Here is a 20,811-nt window from a genome sequence, read left to right on the forward strand (position 1 = left end):
AGTCTAGCAGGCTGGAAGAACAGGACTAACTCGCCCATATGCTGGTCTGAGACATCTTCCTCGGGGCACAATGAACAAGTAAAGGGTCGGGGGGAGGAAGTGGTGATCTGTGGACTTAGTAATACAACTGCTTAATGAGCCCCTGGGGGTGAATGACATGAAGTATCTACTGAATGGACTGATGTGATATGATGTTGCACAAATCTAACTATGGCAAGGTCGGTGGTAGTTATAAATGGTAAGTTTATGGTAGCCATGGGAAGGTGGTATCCTCTGCATTTCTTGCATGTTTGATGGGGTGAGAGGCACTCTGCCATGTCTGAGGGTGGGTACTTCTAAATCCACAGGCAGGGTAGCAGGGTGGGGGGTAGCTGAATTGAAGGGGGGTGGAACGGGGTTGGGACGGGGGTTGTTGTTGTTGCCACATTATTGTGCTAATTGTATGGTTTTATGCTGTGAAACGAGAGAACAGACTTTACTGTAACCAGAAAAAGATATATTGGCCTTTTTATTTGCGTTTCTGTTTCGATGACAGACTAATAGATGGTGCTGAATCTGTTATATGTATCAAGCTAATGATGTTGTTGACCTTATTTCCGACCTCCATTGTGCTGTTTGTATCAGAAGCCAATGGTAGCTGACCGTGAATCTGTGCTCTCAACCCTAACTTGGAATGTTAATGGGCTAGGAGATAAAATTAAGTGGAGGATAGTTCAACAATATTTAAAACGTCAGTCCCCGGATTTAGTTCTTTTGCAGGAAACTCATCTGGTTGGCAATAAGAGTCAGGCCCTAAATAGGTGGGGATATAGGCTTCTGGTGCATGCAGATCATACTACTGGCTCTAGTGGCACGTGTATCCTGGTTAGGAAAAATGTTCCCCTGATTGTTCTTAATACATGGACAGACGCAGCTGGTAGGTTTGCAGTGGTTGAGGCTCAATGGGAGGGAAGAGCCCTAAATATTGTATCAGTCTATCTACCACCAGCGTTGGGTAGGGTGGCCTTAGCTGAACTGAGCCGGGTGCTCACAGATCTTCCGGATGGGACCTTAATAACGTGGGGAGACTACAACATGACGATGAACAACTTAACGGATAGGCATCCTGTAAGACAAAATATGCGGCTAAATGAACTTATGTCACACTTCACCACGGCTTTGGGGCTATTAGATATTGGACGGGAGTTGCGAGATGACCCTATAGGCTATACCTATTTCTCCAGTGTACATGGCAGTCTCTCCCGGATTGACTATTACTTAACGTATGCAGCCTCAGTGGGTAATTTTAGACGACCCGAGACATATCCCAGAGGCCTATCGGATCACTCCCCTGTAGGAATAGATTTCACACACGGTGCCAGGCAGCAGAGCCGTACTATTTTCATTAACCCATGGTTATTCAAGATCCCTGATATAAGAGAGGAGCTAAGTGTGCAGACTGGTTACTTTTTTGAAGAAAATGTAGGATCCGTAGACTCGGCGCAAACGATCTGGGAAGCTTACAAAGTACTTTTGAAAGGATATGCTCTCTCGCGGGAGATACTGACACAGCTGGAAAATGAGCTCAGGGAAGTAGGGGCAGGGTGCACACTTCACCCCTTGAAGGAGTTACTGCATGCCACAACACTCAAAAGAGATGAATACAAATTAAAAGCCCGAGAACATATGATAGCGACGCAGACAGCTGCTCATCACAGACTATACAAGTTGGGGGACAGGGCGGGTAAAACATTGGCCTGGCTGGAAAGGAAAGAGCAGAGTGCGAGGTGGGTACCTAGAATACGGACGTCCAGCGGAGACATCGTATCTTGCCCTGGTGGCATAGCAGAGGCATTTGCTGACCATTTCGAGGAAGTATACTCTGAGGAATCGCGACAGCTTTTGGAGGAGTGTGTGTTGCCTGCTCTGTCCGCTGAAGATAGGGAATCCCTAGAGGCTGATATCTCCGATGAGGAAATTCGAACAGCCATTGACCGAATAAAACCGGGAAAGGCTATGGGGCCTAACGGTACCCCGGTGGAATTTCTTAAAGCAATGGCTACTCACGTGGTCCCACACCTGCGAACCATGTATCAGGAGAGCTGGGAAAATGGTGCCTTGCCCCCAGACCAGCGGCTGGCAAGTATTGTCGTCATCCACAAAACGGGCAAACCGGTGGAAGACTGTCGTTCCTATAGGCCGATCTCATTAATCAACGTGGAGGCGAAAGTTTTGGCAAAGGTCCTTGCCACATGGCTGGGGACGGTGATATCCTCCCTAGTGCATCCTGACCAATCCGGTTTTATGCAAGGAAGAAATACGGCCCTTAATATTAGTCGCCTGCATAACATGTTGGCCCAGAAGGAATATTGAAAAGACAATGCTGCTATATTATCCTTAGATGCCTCTATGGCCTTTGACTCGATCGAATGGTCCTATATGTTTGAGGTATTAGCAAGAGCTGGACTGGGCCCGAAATTTGTGAGATGGGTGCGATTGCTTTACACCGACATATCCGGACAGGTTAGAGTGAACAATTACGTCCAGACAGTTTTCTCTTCGCAGAGGTACGAGGCAGGGGTGCCCCCTGTCACCGCTGCTATTTGCATTAATGTTGAAACCCCTAGCGACATGGATAAGGAAAGACGTGATGACAAGAGGTCTGAGATGGACCCCTGACTATGAAGACAGTATATCACTGTATGCGGATGATGTAGTGTTATATCTGGCATATCCACATAGATCAATTCGGGTGGTTGTAGACATTTTTACTAACTTTGGCAAGTATTCTGGCTATGCTATCAATTGGAGCAAATCGGTATTGTACATGCTTCACGGACAGACCCCACGTCTCCCAAACGACTGCACACTGATGGTCGCGGCGGACGGTTTTAAGTACCTGGGGATCTTTGTCACGCCGAATTTGGCTCTTTTTTACAGAAGCAATCTGGCACCCTTGCTTACGTGGCTGCGAGCGGATGTCCAGCATTGGAGATCCCTGCCCTTGTCCCTGGTTGGCTGGGCTGCCCTCTTTAAAATGCTTGCTCTCCCACGTTTCCTATATGTTCTCCAGAATTGTCCGAATAGAGTTCCTGATGCCTTCTTTAGCGCAGTGGAGGGGGAAGTGCGTACACTACTATGGGATGGGGGGCTCCCAGAATTGAGATTCAAAAATTAACAAAGGGATGGTATGATGGGGGTATAGCTTTGACGGATATTCGGCTATACTATTGGGCCTCGCAATTGGTCACGGTGAACAGATGGAAATATACCTTACCTGATGATCTGGCGTGTGCCCTAGACAGATTTCAGATGGACAGAGCAGGCTATCTCGGGGCACTGTACTCAACGACTCGGAGAAAGCAGTTTGTAGGCCCCACCCAGTATACGCTGCAGATTTGGAGGCTGGCTATCTCCCGACTGGGCTGAACAAACAGACTCACTACTATGACGCCGCTATGGTCTGCACAAAAACTGGGTATGCTCTGTCATCATTCTAGATTTGACAAATGGGACATGATTGGTATCTCGGTGGTAGGAGATCTGATTAAGAAAGGTAGGATCTTGCGGTTTGAAGAGCTACAGAAAACGTATCAACTGGCACCTAGTGAAGCCTTTCGATATTTGCAAATCAGACACGCATTGATGGCGGCGTTTCCTGATTGTGCAGATATACCAGAGTACTCTCCCCTAGAGGATCTCCTACTAGATGGACAATTGCACACTAAGGTGATCTCCCTCACATATAGGAAGCTTAGCAATCACATGCCAGACTCCTTTGTACAGCTCAAGAAGAAATGGGAAAGAGACTTAGGGGCTATAGAAGAGGAGGACTGGAGGCAAGCGCTGATGTCTCCTAGAGAGGCTGCCATTACACTTAGGTACCGCCTCATACAGCTCCGTATCCTGCACCGTTCATACTTGACTGGGATTACACTAGCAAAGATTGGGTCGAGGCCGGACGATCTATGCTTCAAGGGGTGCAGACAATCAGCTAGCTTCTATCATATGATCTGGGAATGCCCGTTGGGGCAGAACCAATAGGATAGGATAGTGACACATCTGAGATCTGCCCTAGATAAGCCAATCTTCTGACGCCACGACTGAGCCTGCTGAACATATGGGAGGCTACGGCTCTTACAGCATCGGAACAGCAGTTTACAACGCTGGGCTTCACGCACTTTAAAAGAGAAATTGCTAGGGGATTGGGAGGTGCCAGGCCACCAGGAGTAGCAGTATGGATGAGGGAATTGGATAAATGCATGATTGCTGAAAAAGAAGTGTTTATTGCACGTGGGTGTCTGAAGAAATGGGAAAGGAAGTGGGCCAAATGGAACATGTACAGAGGAGAAATATGTGTGTCCCCGGTGGTAGAACTAGAATTACGAAGGAACAGGGATGGAGAGCGAGAAACGTAAAGATATATCCTGTTTGAACCTATTGACTAACGTGATGATGTATATGATTTGTAATGTGAAATAATTTGTGTAACGGTATATGGTCTGTCATTTACGCAATAAAAATATTTTCACACAAAAAAGAAAGGGCAGGGGCACAACAAAACATTGTTTTGAAGAGAGTGCAACATCCCCCAGGGAAATTAAAAAGAAGTTGCAGTAAGTCTCCTTGGTCACTGAATGCTTGACCTTCTACCTGGTCATTAACTACATGACCACAGGAGAGCTTACCATTTTATTTTTTAAAGCACTCAAGGTTGGAGCTGTATGCTCATCGGCTGGAGTGCAGGGACCCCTTGTGGTCGGTCCTTTAGCTACATTTAGTGGCCATATGTTTTAAAAAAAGTAAAAATGCTTTATTTTTAAGAGTAATTATTATTTATCATTGCTGTATATGTACATAGAAAGACATTGTATTATAGGTATTGATAACTTATTGTGGTGATTTCTCGACAAAGCCAATAGGTCTGCTTTATAGGTTGATGTGCTGATCCTTTGCTCAAGCCAATAGGCCAGGCTTTTATATTCTGATGCTCTTACCCTTTGAGAAAACCAGTAAGTCTGCCTTACTTAAAATGACAGCCTTTACATTTTTACTTTGTTAGGAAAAAAACTCATAAATTCACTGCAAAAAAACAAATGCTAAAGTGATGTTATAGATAGGTGTGGTAATAATATCTTACTGTAGGTTAGAAAACCTTAGAAATTCACTGCAAATCACCAAGGTTAAGGTGCAAATGCCAGTTAAAACTAAACGTTTTAAACTAACAGAACTACTGAAATTCAGAAGTTAGTTACATGAAGTAACTAAAACTCCTGCCCTAAAGTACCTCGAGCTCTCGCCATGTGCTGCTTGTATCCTTCTATATTACATCACTTATGACATGTTAGAAGCCACGGAAGGAGCTAGAGAGGCTGAAGCTAGACAAAAACACAGTGTTAACTTTTACAGTGAAACTCCATCTGTAAGGTGTACCCAACCATATCTCATACAGGTGCGGAATACACAACACAGATTTTACCTGACCAGGCTTAGGTTTGGTACCCTTTATTACCTAATAGCATTCCCCTGAAGAGAATCCTTTGATTACACAAGGATTCGAAACACGTCGACCAAGTTGTTAGTTGACTGTGGTGTCACTTTTGAGTGTTTAGACCAATCATTGCATAATAACTGCAAATCAAGAATTATTGAAGCTTTAGATGGTCTTTGTTATTTCTCCGATGTATTTTGTTCATTAAATGCACTAGATTATTCCTGTGATTGTAAATAGGACGAGGGTTTAACCTTCTGTTGAAAACTAACAATTCAGTTCTTACAAACCTCTTTGAAAAAAACTACACCACCAACTACCACCATTTCCCCTGTGATAGATTTGTGTTCACTCATTGTCTTGTGTACATTTATGTTGTCTAGAATTGTCAAATGTTTGTGTAATTCACCCCCACAACCACTTTTCCTGTCCATGAATATGCTCCACTCCTCCGTAATGTTCAAAAATGTTTGATGCTTATTGTTGAAAATAAGAAAATTCAAAAATTCAAAAATAATTCTAATTTTCAAAATAAAAATAAAAGTATAATTAATTTTCTACTAGAATTTTGACTGAAAGAGTGGTCATTTGGGAATGAGCAATTGCTCGCTCATTTATCTATTGCTTAGAAAATTGTTGCACAGTACTGGCAACTCGTTTTGTTCATTATCTGATTGGCGCAGCCTTACTGTGCTTTACGCCAGACCCGTGTTGTTACTTGGCTGATTTAGCGGGCGCCGGCTCGCGAGGTCTTTTGGAGACACTGAAGGTAGTCTCTGTTTCGAATCAAGTTGAATCCACCTTTGGTGGGCTGTGGAAACTATCCACCCTTGTATTGTATTGATATACATTTTCCTTCTGTTTGTCTATCACTGTACTTTATATAATTTTTGTCTATTGTATGGATGTATGAGAGCTTATAGTGTGAAAGGATCATTAAGAGTGGTTTCATCACACAATTTAATCTGTAGATAATGTCAGAAGAACAAACATTCGCATATAGCGAAGACCACATTAAAAAACTCCTGAGCGACCCTCCCTTGTTCGGCTCAGCCACCCTCAGCAACTCTGCTCAGATCAATAACGAATCAGATAAATTTGTCCGCTTAAAGAAAAAGCAAATCCGGACAGACTTACATGGCCACTATTTACTCCAACATCTTAGGTCAGGTACTATACCATCTGGACTGATAGTGAAGAATATACCGGTTATATTCACTGAGGATAGTATTTACAAAAAAGGCTTCAGTTATATAGAGACTAAATGTAGTCGAGACCTTATGGTCTTAAATATAGAAACAGCTCAACGTCTATCAAAAATCCAACTAGAAGAAATAGAGAAACTAGAGGCTGAAATTAAATTAAACCCCTTGATCCAGGATTCAAAGATCTTACTGGAAAGAGTTGAAAACGAAATACTTGAATTTAAGGACTATACTGTTCAACAAAAAGACAGCAACTTCGAAAGAGATAAACGGAATTTTACTTTCGAGAAAGCCTATCCTTACCGCCAACAAGAGTTCTATACTAGACCTGAGGCTAGGCGTTTTCTATCAGAAAACCAAGGTAGATCACAGACTAAATATCTTACCTTTTCTGATACCTCATCTTCAGGAGGGAGCGATTCAGATCAAGGAACCTCCCGTCCCCAGTACAATCAAAGAGGCGGGTACCAAAGAAATTATCAACAACAATATCAATCGAACTACCAACCCAATAATCAAAATCAACAACAACAACCTTTTTTAGGACAAGGCCAGCAAAAGCCCCGCGGCAAAACACGATTCCAACAACCATGGGAGATGTCAACGAGGAGGCAAAATTACAAGAACTAGTATCATATGAGAAATCTTCAATCTACAACCTTTCAAAAAAAGCCCTCACCCCAGCAGAAATCAGTGTCCTAGAAAAGGGACTATCTTTCGTACCGTCTAAATTCACGGACTTTGTTCGGCTAAAATTGGAATTCATCGAGTTTTGCCGAAAAATTCGATTGATCACATTCTTTGCTGATAAAGAAACATTACCTCAATTCGAAACAACTGGTTTTAAGAGAAAATCAAGTTTCTGCCCGCCGGCACATAAAATACCTAAAGAGGTGATTTATTTCGAGAAAACCATCCTTACAGCTTTGGCTGCTCAAGAAAAGAAGAGAAATGGATTTACCAAACCTAATCTGTCTCAGGAACAAAAACATGCGTTGCAATCTATCAAACAAAATGAAAGTATTATCGTCAAACAAGCCGATAAAGGCGGATCAATTGTAATTTGGGAAACAAATGAGTACATTTCAGAAGCAACTAGACAACTTGCAGACCCTAAATGCTATCGAAAAATCAACATGGATCCTTCACATGCAACTCCTGCAAGTATGACAGCACCAAGACCATCTCCTCATCCACGAACACCAAACAGAGACCCGACACCAACCACCTAAAATGCATCCTGCTCAACACCCGCTCGGTCCACAGGCACGCCATCGACCTTTGGAATCTACTAGACACCATCTCTCCGGACGTCGCCTTCCTAACAGAAACATGGATGAACGCCTCCTCAGCCCCAGACATCGCCATTGCCATCCCCGAAGGCTATAAGATCATCCGTAAGGACCGCACCAAGCAAACGGGAGGAGGCATCGCCACCGTCCATAAGAATTCCATCCGTATCTCAACCAGCTCAGACGTCAACCTCGCTAGCGCAGAACACCTTAATTTCCAGATCCACACAGACCCCAAGACCACACTCAGAGGCACCCTCCTCTACAGGCCACCTGGACCCCGTGCTCAATTCAGTGAAGACATCACTGACTTCATCACCCCACACGCCCTCCCCTCCGAGGACTACATCCTATTGGGAGACCTCAATTTTCAGCTGGAAAAAATCAACGACAGCAACGCCACCACCCTTCTGGACAATCTCGCCAACCTAGGACTCAAACAACTTGTTAACACCCCCACCCACTACGCAGGTCACACACTCGACCCCATCTTCACCTCCAGCAAACATATCTCCTTCAGCCACACCACAGTCCTCCATTGGACAGACCACAGCTGCGTTCACTTTGTCTACAAAAAGGCCACAACCCACAACCTCCCTCAACCTACTCTGCGAAGAAACTGGAACAAAATCACCATCGGACAGATCTCCTCATCGCTTCTTCAAAACCCCCCTGCCCACTCCTCGAACCCCAACCAAGCAGCCATTAACCTCAATCAATGGCTAACCAACAGCGCCGACAACCTAGCACCTTTGAAAAAACGTCAAATCAAACTAGGCAGCAAAAACGCTCCCTGGTTCAACGATGATCTTAAGAAATCCAAGAAACTCTGTCGCTCCCTCGAGAAAAAAAACGCCACCCGCACACACCAGCAACTGATCCGGACTGCCAAGAAAGCTGCACTTAAAGACCGACTAGACAACAACGCCCACAACAGCAAGGAATTATTCAACATCGTCAAAGAATTTCCCAACCCCTCAGCCAACTCCAACGACATCACTCCCTCTCAATCCCTTTGCGACCCCCTAGCCTCGTTCTTCCACAACAAAATCGCAGACATCCACAACAGCTTCGACAACCAACCCGGAGACCAACCCACACAACCTGCTGCCGCACCTTCACCCCCCTTGAACATCCTTAACGACTGGAACCCAATCTCCACTGAGGACACCATTCGCCTGATGAACTCCATCCACTCAGGATCCCCCACAGACCCATGCCCTCACCATATCCTCAACAAAGCTGACTCCATCATAGCACCACACCTCCGAGACGTCATCAACTGCTCCCTCAACTCTGCCACCTTCCCGGAAAGCTGGAAACACGCCGAACTTGGCGCCCTTCTGAAAAAACCCACAGCTGACCCCACCGAACTCAAAAACTACTGCCCCATCTCACTCCTACCATTCCCAGCCAAAGTCATTGAGAAAGCTGTCAACAACCAGCTCGCCGCCTTCCTCGAAACCAACAAATCCCTCGACTCCTCACAGTCCGGCTTCCGAGCAAAACACAGCACTGAGACCGCACTCATCGCAGCAACAGACGACATTCGAACTCTACTGGACAACGGAGACACAGTCACCCTCATACTCCTTGACCTCTCCGCAGCCTTCAACACAGTTTGTCATAGCACCCTCCTACAACGCCTTAGAAACATCGGAATCCAAGGAAAAGCACTGGAATGAATCACCTCGTTCCTTACCGGAAGAACTCAGAAAGTCCGCCTTCCACCATTCAAGTCAGAGGCCACTGAAGTCTTTTGTGGCGTGCCACAAGGATCCTCACTCAGCCCCACCCTCTTCAACGTATACGTGAGCCCCCTAGCGACCATCGCATGCCAACACAACCTCAACATCATCTCCTACGCTGATGACACTCAACTGATCCTCTCACTCACCAAAGACCCGAACACCGCCAAATCCAACGTACATGAAGGAATGAAAGAAGTAGCCGAGTGGATGAAGCACAGTCGTCTGAAACTGAACCCAGACAAAACAGAAGTCCTCATCTTAGGTACCTCCCCCTCAGCCTGGGATGACTCTTGGAGGCCAGAGGCCCTTGGAAAAGCACCCACCCCGACGAACCACGCACGGAACCTGGGCGTCATCCTGGACTCCTCACTCTCGATGAACAGACAAGTCAACGCCGTTTCTTCATCTTGCTTCAAAATTCTTCGCATGCTCAAAAAAACATTTCGCTGGATCCCCACCGAAACTAGAAAAACGGTCACCCACGCACTGGTCACGAGCCGCCTAGACTACGGTAACACCCTATACGCCGGTACCACCGCAAAACTTCAAAAAAAACTCCAACGCATCCAGAACGCATCAGCCAGACTCATACTAGACATCCCTCGTAAAGACCACATTTCTAGTCACCTGAAAAACCTCCACTGGCTCCCCGTCAATAAGAGGATAACTTTCCGCCTCTTAACCCACGCACACAAAGCACTTTTACGAACTCGGACCCGAATGCCTCAACACACGACTTTCCTTCTACACCCCCTCCCGTCAGCTACGCTCCTCCAACCAAGCCCTTGCTGCTGTACCTCGCATTAACAAAACCACCATGGGAGGAAGATCCTTCTCCTACCTGGCAGCTAAAACCTGGAACTCACTTCCCATTCACCTTCGCCTCACTCAGAACCACCTAGCATTCAGAAAGCAACTTAAAACTTGGATATTCGACAAGTAATTCCCCACCCTTCTTCAAGCGCCTTGAGACCCTCTGGGTATGTAGCGCGCTATATAAATTATTTGACTTGACTTGACTTGACTTCGGAATTACAAAAAGAACTTGGAATAATTCTCACCAATGGACTTGAACAAGGATTCCTTGGCAAAAACGAATACAATTACTTGCTTAACAAACATCAACGCATTCCATTGTTTTATGTACTCCCGAAAGTACATAAAAACGAAAAAGCACCACCGGGTCGACCTATAATTTCTGGATGTGATTCTTTGTTTGAACCAGTCTCGAAATTTATAGATTTTTTTCTGAAGCCATTTACACTCACGGTCAAATCTTTCCTCCAAGACACTACGGACTTCTTAACAAAATTAGATCAATTACCCTTTCAAGAGAACCATGACCTCCTGGTCAGCATGGACATAGTATCACTTTACACTCAAATCCCTCAAGACCAAGCATTGGAGGTATTAGAAATCTTTTTGAATAAACGAGAGAGTCCATCGAAAATCCCAACAGAATTTATTCTGAAGCTGGCAAAACTAGCTCTGACAAAAAGTAGTTTTAAGTTTGGAGACGATTTCTACTCCCAAATAAAGGGGGTCGCCATGGGCTGTCCTTTTGCCCCGGAAATGGCGATCCTCTTTATGAGTCAATATGAGGATACATTCATCCACAACAACAACCCATTCCACCAATGGATTGGTGGATGGGTACGATATATCGACGATGTCTTTTTCACATGGTCTGGCACCTCGGAACAATTAAATCAGTTCCATGAATGGATCAACAATAGGACAGAGGATATTAAATTCACCCTTCAGACTTCCGAGACAAGAATGTCCTTTTTGGACGTTGAAGTTTACTGTGCCAACGGACAACTGGTTACCACTTTATATAAAAAGAAAACGGATCGTAACAAGGCACTGGATTTTTCAAGCAGCCACCCAAGGAGTCTAAAACAAAATCTACCTGTAGGGCAGTTTCTACGCATACGAATCCAGAATAAAGAAAAAAGTTCTCACAGCTCCGTTGGTCCAACATTGGATCGATCAATCACATGGAGAACAAGATTTCAAATGGACGATAATATCCAAAATAGACCATGATCCTAGAGGAGGAGACGTAGAGACCAGGTTGCGACAACGAGAAGCAATGCTGATTCTGAAATTTAACACCACTATACAAGGTCTGAACGAAATGTCGGAGCTTTATAACCTGTAAAACCTTTTTCAACTGCATAATATAAATTTGAGAGGACTCTTTTACTTCCGATCATGCTCTATACTTCCAAATTTACCACAGGAATCTGACAGTAAGCAAAACTCCGTGTGATTAGTATTATCTTTTTGCCCCTTAGAACTAAGATTTTGAATTTAGATTATACACTTTAAATCCCCCTTTTTCACGCAAGTTCGTTTCACTCTCGCCGACCACCAAAAACTACAAAACTAATGGAACTACAAATCCCGAGTGACTGACACAAACAAACCCGGAGAGCGCTTTCCATTTAAGATGACAAGACCCGGAACCAGTTCTATCGCGTACACACTTGGATGCGATTCAGACTGGAGGAGACGGACGCTAAGCCACAGGTAAATTAATCGCATAAGAACTTCCAACTTACGTCTACCGCATGAGTAGCAGATGAGTTATTTACCAGTTCGAGGTAGTATGCAGGTGATGCGCATTGAGAGCATAGTTGCAAAAGATAGATATCGGCCCCCTGACATTCCCTGGCGGGACTTTTTCAAGATTAGCATACCCCCAACGGTTTAAGGAGACAACGCAGGCAGTCTAGTGGGTCCCGTGTCTTTTTTACCAACGCCACACCCGATAAGCACCATACTTGGCACACGTAACGGTCTCCTCAGTCTAATATCGGTCTTGTGGTTGGCGACGAATTAAGCCCACACTCTTTTTTGAACATTTCCCTCATATTCTTCTTCCCAGATTCAATCACGAGGCTTCTCAAAGATCTGACGGACACGGATCCGGAACTTTTGGATTTTCAATTCGTAATAGGGCATGACAGAACCAACTTGCTAGTGAGTATTTTAGACTACTCTCTCAATCATATTTCGGGCAGGTTGTAGCAAAATTTTTCCCTGACCAAAAATTTCCCGCTTTTTTGCAGTTAATTACAGCTTCAAGCCCTCATAAATTCTTCGACAGGTAACTAACTGAGAATGTGTGCTGATTCGAATGAAAGTTGAGAGCCTCTTTTGGAGATGACTGACAGACTGTCTTTTATTCATCATGTCTTACAGATTAAATGTGTATGGTCCTGAAGAGAATCCTTTGATTACACAAGGATTCGAAACGCGTCGACCAAGGTGTTAGTTTACTGTGGTGTCACTTTTGAGTCTTTAGACCAATCATTGCATAATAACTGCAAATCAAGAATTATTGAAGCTTTAGATGGTCTATGTTATTTCTCCGATGTATTTTGTTCATTAAATGCACTAGATTATTCCTGTGATTGTAAATAGGACGAGGGTTTAACCTTCTGTTGAAAACTAACAATTCAGTTCTTACAAACCTCTTTGAAAAAAACTACACCACCAACTACCACCATTTCCCCTGTGATAGATTTGTGTTCACTCATTGTCTTGTGTACATTTATGTTGTCTAGTATTGTGTCAAATGTTTGTGTAATTCACCTCCACAACCACTTTTCCTGTCCATGAATATGCTCCACTCCTCCGTATTGTTCAAAAATGTTTGATGCTTATTGTTGAAAATAAGAAAATTTAAAAATTCAAAAATAATTCTAATTTTCAAAATAAAAATAAAAGTATAATTAATTTTCTACTAGAATTTTGACTGAAAGAGTGGTCATTTGGGAATGAGCAATTGTTCGCTCATTCATCTATTGCTTAGAAAATTGTTGCACAGTACTGGCAACTCGTTTTGTTCATTATCTGATTGGCGCAGCCTTACTGTGCTGTACGCCAGACCCGTGTTGTTACTTTACTTAAAATGACAGCCTTTACATTTTTACTTTGTTAGGAAAAAAACTCATAAATTCACTGCAAAAAAACAAATGCTAAAGTGATGTTATAGATAGGTGTGGTAATAATATCTTACTGTACGTTAGAAAACCTTAGAAATTCACTGCAAATCACCAAGGTTAAGGTGCAAATGCCAGTTAAAACTAAACGTTTTAAACTAACAGAACTACTGAAATTCAGAAGTTAGTTACATGAAGTAACTAAAACTCCTGCCCTAAAGTACCTCGAGCTCTCGCCATGTGCTGCTTGTATCCTTCTATATTACATCACTTATGACATGTTAGAAGCCACGGAAGGAGCTAGAGAGGCTGGAGCTAGACAAAAACACAGTGTTAACTTTTACAGTGAAACTCCATCTGTAAGGTGTACCCAACCATATCTCATACAGGTGCGGAATACACAACACAGATTTTACCTGACCAGGCTTAGGTTTGGTACCCTTTATTACCTAATAGCATTCCCCAAAAAGGAAAAATAGTGCCACAAACGTCCGCCCTGTCCGTGTGACGGAAGGTCCACCCAATCTACATTGCATTTTTTACTTTTTTTGTAGTTTTTACATGGATATTCAGAGATCAATTTTAAAACATTTGTTTTTAACTAAGAGACTTTTTTACTATGAACAGGCTTTTAACCTTCTATGTAGTTTTGAAAATCCGAAAATTATCAATGCAGTTATTCTGTACATTCAACAGGCTATAAGGAGAAGGAAGGCATATGCTTTCTTGGACGTTTTGTCGTACGAACAATTAGACGATGGCTCGTAGTTTTAGTCATTTACACATGTATTTGTACTTTACGTATTTGAATGAACTGCCGGGTGTAGCCCCCTGATTGTACATTTTTAAATTATTTGGCTAGATTGCTTTTTTTGCACATAATATTGTATTCTAATCTGACATCTTGCAACTCAATGTAACACTGATCTCATTCCCTGACTTATATCTGGATGTTTTAAAATTGTAAATTTAAATGTTTCTTTTAATAGTATGCTTTTATGGTGAGAATACTTACACCAAATAAAGCGGATTTGATTTGACATGTTCAATGACGGCATTAATAACATGTTAAATTACAATATTAATAACAATATGGTGCATGAACAGCGTGCATGTCATAGTTACTTTAGGGAACAATTTCTAGTTTGTCACATAATTATAACTGCTAAAATCCATTGATTTTGTTAGTTAAAAAGCTGTTTTGGATCTCGAAAGGTTAGGGAATCTATCCCGCCACCTTATCCTGCCTCCAGATACTCTAATTTAAAAAGTGTAGACCTCTCATTATGAATTTCAATGTGTTTAATAATTCCTGGTTGGTGTTTTTATCAGCTGCCTTGTTTTTTTCTCGGTCTCTTAACAGGTACTGGTTGGATTTGACTCCTTCAGACGTTTTGTGGGCTTTATCAGACACAGGCTGGGCAAAGTGCGCTTGGAGTAATGTATATGCACCTTGGATTCAAGGATCATGTGTCTTTGTACATAGAATGCCCCATTTTGATGGACCAACAGTCCTAAAGGTAAGGAGAAATATAGAAAAGTGTGAATTCTAAAAAAACAGGCGTTTGAAAAACTCTGTTTGTGGCAAAACAGACGTAACAGAATGTATGTTAAATGAGTACAAATTGCTTGTTGTAAATGCTGTAAAGCAGCAAAAAGCAATTTAACACAAAGTATGAAAATACATCTTCAAAAGGAGAAGAAACTGACCAGCCAATTGAAATGCAGATATATATTTTGGGTACAAAACCATTTCTAAATTCCTAGTAATTACATTCCGACCCTAATCCAATTATTTTTAAAAATTTTAAAAAGGCAATATTGTTTTGTGTCTAGTTATAAAGCAAGAAAAATGTATTAAGGAAAATATACAACTTCAAATTTTCAAATATTGCAAACAGTTTAACGTAAAATTATGATTATATATCTTTGTCTAACCCCATGAAAATAAGTGTGCATATGTATAAGAGGAAGTCATAGAGCCAAATTCCATTGCCAGCCAGAGCAGGTGATTAAATATTTAGCATCACTGGCATTCTGGTGTACCTGTTTCAGTACAAAATGTAGAACTGATGAGCAGTAATATGGTCAAAGCAGTTAAGGCTAGATCTGCCTGCCAGTCACAGCTGGTTCTCTCCAGCCAGGCATCAATGTTGTCCAGACTCGGTTGTCTCAGTACGTGTCATCACATGGGCATAGATATTCATGTGAAAGCACAGTAGTGGTACCGTTGAATAGTTTTCAAGCACATTTTTAAATCCCATTCATGCTGAAGAATAGTTTAAAGAAAAATACAGACGTTTATGGTAAAGAAAGGCCCGATGCACTGTTTGAATTCCTAAAAGAGGATCTAGATTGAAAAAGCAAGCAGTCTATGGCACTACAGCTTCCACTCATGTAAGACACCAGCATGTTTGCTATTATATCAAGAACATGCCCCCTTTCTAGATTATTTAGCCATAATAAAGTCTTGAGGAAAATGTGAATATGGTAGTTTGTAAACAGTTGGGTGGAAATATCACTAATCAGATTAAGGGGGTCATTACGATTGCGGTTTTTCCGCATCCTCGGGGCCGGCGGAAGCCACCGCCGGCCCCGAGGATGCGGAAAAACCGCAGCGGACTGACCAAAGACCCACCGCCACATTAGGATGGCTGGTGGGTCCTGGTTTCCGTCCGCAGCTTTTCCGCCGCAGTCGGATTACAACCGCAGCAGAAAAGCTCTAATATGGTGACGGTGTTTTACAGACACCGTCCACCATATTAGGATGGCCAGTGAGTTATGCTTTTCCGCGGCGGGTTTTCCGCCGTGGAAAAGCATACGGAACTTCACTGCGGGGGCCCGTTGCGGGCCCCCTAGGTGAAGGGGGGGTGGAGGGTGAAAATGGGGGGTACCTATGGTACCCCCCTGCATTTGCATGCAGAAAGCGGCAGGCACCGCGCGGTGCCTGCCTCTTTCTGCATGCAAATGCAATGCGTGCATTTTTAACATTGCCGCGGGTGCAGCTTGAAGCTGCACCACGCCGCAATGTTAAAAATAGAGGATGTGACCGCCAGGGTGGCGGTCACATCCTAATTGCACAGGAGGGAACTCCGCATGCCATGCGGAGGTTCCCTCCTGCTCTGGGTTCGCGGACGGACGCAAGTCCGTCCGCGATCCTAATCGACCCCTAAGTAGGAGAATATAAAATTGAGAGTAAATGAGCTCCTGCAGAATGCATCATATAAAAAATAAACTGAGGCTAATAACTTTTTGATTGAGTCAATAGTAGCAGGAATAATAGTTTGTGACTAAAAGAAAGATGATTATGGTCCTAGAACCAGTGGGAAGAAAATAAACCTGCTTTAATTGTCTGCCAGAATATGTTATTTTGAACGATGACATAAACATTATTGTTGAGAAAGTAGCCTGTTAGTATATACACTCAAATAAAAAGCGATATAACAATAACTGGAAAGAATAACTATAAAGAAAAATGCTAGTTAGCCATTGAATGTGCAATTCAGTAATGTGATACACACACACTCTCAAAATGTTTGTGAGTGGGTGTAAAGAGGTGATTACATTTCATATTATATATGACAGAGCCTTAGTAGTAGTCTATTTTGATCAATTATATATGGCATTCTCAATCTTTGTGGTGGTGTGAAAAATACTACTAGCATTAACTTATTGATGTAAGAGAACATTTTGTTTAGCAATTATAACGTACTAATTGAGGGACTTCATAGCAGCATGCTGCTGAGCTAGATCATGTAACAAATGATATGTTGAGAGAAGACCCATGATGGACCAAAATATTAGTACCACTACATCTATGGTGGTGCCACCATTTTTGATGTAACAATAACCATTCCTGTTATTGGCAAGTCTCAGACCATACATAACAGGGAAATATAAAGGACCCAGCAATTTGTAGATTAATATTGCTGCTTTATATAAAGTTAAATATATCTGCAAGATTAATCCCTCAGGAATTATAGCAATGAGTCAGTGAGATGATCATGCTCCCTGAATGCACTATGTTCAGGCCCTAGGTGAGCACATTCCAGTAGTATTCTGTTTCTTTGTGGATTTCTGGGGTGTCTTTAACCTAGTTGACCAGTAGATTTTGTGGGCTAATATGAAGGCCTGTGAACTGAGAATAAAATGCTAAATCTCATCAAGGTTGTGAACAAAGGTAGCTAGACACAGGTTTCTGCTGGGTCAGATCACAGCCTGTAATCCAGTAAAGAATCAATGAAAACACCTCAAATATGTAATACCTAGTTTGTCTTAAATCGGTAAGATTGACATTATCTATTTTGATGGTTATGGATTGCAGAGAGAGGAGGGGAAAGTGGGCTTCAAACATTTTTCAGAGATGTTTTGAGCTCTGAACCAAGAGGTGAGGTGGGTGCAGCCCATCTAGCAGTTGCAGCGAATGTAAGTAAATGTTTATTGTTCAGTTAATTAAAACCTTAACAGAGTACAACCAGACAGTGCAATTTCAAATCAAATAATAAAAAATATGATGTTTGCAGAATCGTGGCCAACAATTACAAACATAATGCAAGTTAAAACCTCGAGCATCACTGAGTGAGTGCAGCGAATGTAAGAGGTGGCATTCATCAGCCATGAGCGGGAGCTCTACCAGGAGGGTCCAACAGAGTCTCTTGGACACCTCTGTAAATCAGAATTGTGCATTGTACTTCTCCCTGGAGTTCCCTCATGAGTAATCTCTGTGGGGCATCTTAAGTCATATTGGCCTTTTCCAGTATATTGTGTGTTTCCATCATTCTCAAGAAAGATAAGGAATATCAGACATCACATGGTTAGGTCACATGAATTACTCCAGCATCACTCTCCAGACTTCGAGGTGCAAGTCTATACCCTCCATGGAAGCTACAGCTCCAGAAGATCCAATGTGTATGGCAGCCTTAAATACGACCTTAGAGGCTTATCTTCTGCTGGCAAAAGTTTTGAAAGTGGTTCAGGCAGCTAGATGCCCTTCCACAAAATGTGGATATTCTGGATATTCTGGAAAAGACAATTTGGTTATTTGTCTGTTTTTTTGCATATCCCAGAAAAGGAGTAGTTTTTCAAACTACCTATTGTTTCTTTCAGAATGCCTTTCACTTTCATTGTTCTGTTGTAGGTCCTCAATCAATTGCTTAGAGGATGGCTCTTGTTCTGTGCATTCTGATTCTTTGCATTTGTTATTGCTGGAAATGTTTGCCCCACTTGCCATTGACTCCAAGCACTACATCATCCTCGGTAACCTCTACTTCCACTTTGACGACCCCAAAGACACAAACACCGCCAATCTCTTGGAAAACATGAGCAACATCATCCTGACCCAAATGGCCACCAACCCCACACACAGAGTAGGACACACGCTTGATCCAATCCTCACCACCAGCGACCGAGTCAAGTACAGCCATATCACCGAGCTTAAATGGACTGACCAAGCTATCGTCCACTTCACCATCAAAGGATTCTCATGCACCACCACCAAACCTCCAAACTCCTCCCACTGCAGCTGGGACAAAGTGACAGGGATCCAGTAGACAGACACCCTCAACACCACCCATACTGTCTTCTCACCAACCTGGAAGAGTCAGTCAAGAACTTCTCCACCTGGATCATCAACTGCACCAAGCCTGCCCTATCAAGCCTGCCAAAACTAAGAGATCCACCATACAAGCCAGCTGGTATACACCAGGACACCAGGAACTCAGGACCATGAAACGTGATTGCAAACGCCTAGAAAGACGATGGTACCACAGCAAAAATCCCACGGACCAAGCCAACTTTAAGTCAATGCTCAAAAAATTCCATCAACGCCTGAAAGACTGGAAAAGATGCACCCTGGCGGACCACATCAAAGCCAGCTCCAACTACACCAAGGAACTCTTCAACTTTGTCAGAGTTCTCCTGCCCTTCAGCCACTGAGAACACCATCCGCCATTCCCAGGAACTCTGCAACACCCTGGCTGACTACTTCCACAATAGGTTATCCACCATCTACAGCAACTTTGAACACCCAACCTCTACAGTCTCCTCACGACAACTGACACCAACCCACAAACATCTACTCACCGCATGGAAATCGCTCACCACACAGAGCACCACAGCCATCATGAACTCCACCCACTCGGAGCACCCACGGACCCCTGTCCCACCACCTCTTCAACCTCTTGGGAAAGGAAATCAGCTGCAAACTCACCACCATTCTCAATGCATCCATCACCACAGCCACCTTCTTGACCAATGGAAACACACAGAGGTCGGACCCCTACCAAGAAACCCTCAGCAAACTCAAGAACTACTGCCCCATCCCTCTCCTCCCATTCCCCGCAAAAGTCCTTGCGAAGGCCATCAACCACCAACTCACTAAGCACCCGGAGAGCAACAATATATGACACCTCCCAAACTGGCTCCCACGCCAACCACAGCACAGAGATCTCCCTGGTCGCTGCTACCAACAACATCAGGTCCCTCCTCGACTGCGAGAAAACATCGGCCCTGATCACCCCCTCGACGTATCAGCAGCATTCACACCATATCCCACTACACTCTCATCAAGAGACTCTACCACATTGGGGTCCAGGACGATGCCCTCAAATGGATCCCATCCACCCTCACAGGACTAACTCGAAAGATATGCCTGCCACCCTTCAATTTGGAACCCAAGAGCATCTGTGGTTTCCCTGAAGGCTCATCCCTCAGCCCCACCCTGTTCAACACGTGCATGATCACACTGGCGGCATCGTCCGAACACACAGCCTCAACATCATATCCTAGGCAGACAACATTAGCTCATCCTCTTACTCTCAGAAGACCCCCCACCACCAGTACCAATTTCCACAACTGCATGACGAGCGTCGCCGACTGGATGAAGACCAACTGCCTGAAGCTCAACACAGACAAGAAGGAAGTACTTATTTTTGGGAAGAACACCTCTCCATGGAACGACACCCAGTGGCCATCTGCACTCAGCCCCACACCGATAGACCATGCCTGCAACTTCTGCATCATCCTTGATAGCAAACTCATCATGAAACACCAGATCAATTCAGTCTCTTCCGCCTGCTTCCACACCCTCCGCATGCTCTGAAAGATGGTTCCTCATCAATACCATAAAGCTTTCACTCAAGC

At 43.5% G+C, this 20,811-nt stretch overlaps 1 protein-coding gene across 3 annotated transcripts in view; it reads left to right on the forward strand.

The window, feature by feature from the left end:
- The window catches only part of ACSM3 (acyl-CoA synthetase medium chain family member 3), a 599,327-nt gene that overhangs the window by 326,585 nt on the left and 251,931 nt on the right, over nucleotides 1-20,811 (forward strand). For all 3 annotated transcript variants that reach the window (XM_086940799.1, XM_086940798.1, XM_086940800.1), the window contains exon 6: nucleotides 15,035-15,191. In XM_086940799.1, coding sequence (XP_086796925.1) covers nucleotides 15,035-15,191 — 157 coding nt within the window. The remainder of the gene's footprint in view (nucleotides 1-15,034; nucleotides 15,192-20,811) is intronic.

This window comes from Lissotriton vulgaris, chromosome 10 (assembly GCF_964263255.1).
Source record: "Lissotriton vulgaris chromosome 10, aLisVul1.2, whole genome shotgun sequence".
Taxonomy (NCBI): Eukaryota; Metazoa; Chordata; class Amphibia; order Caudata; family Salamandridae; genus Lissotriton; species Lissotriton vulgaris.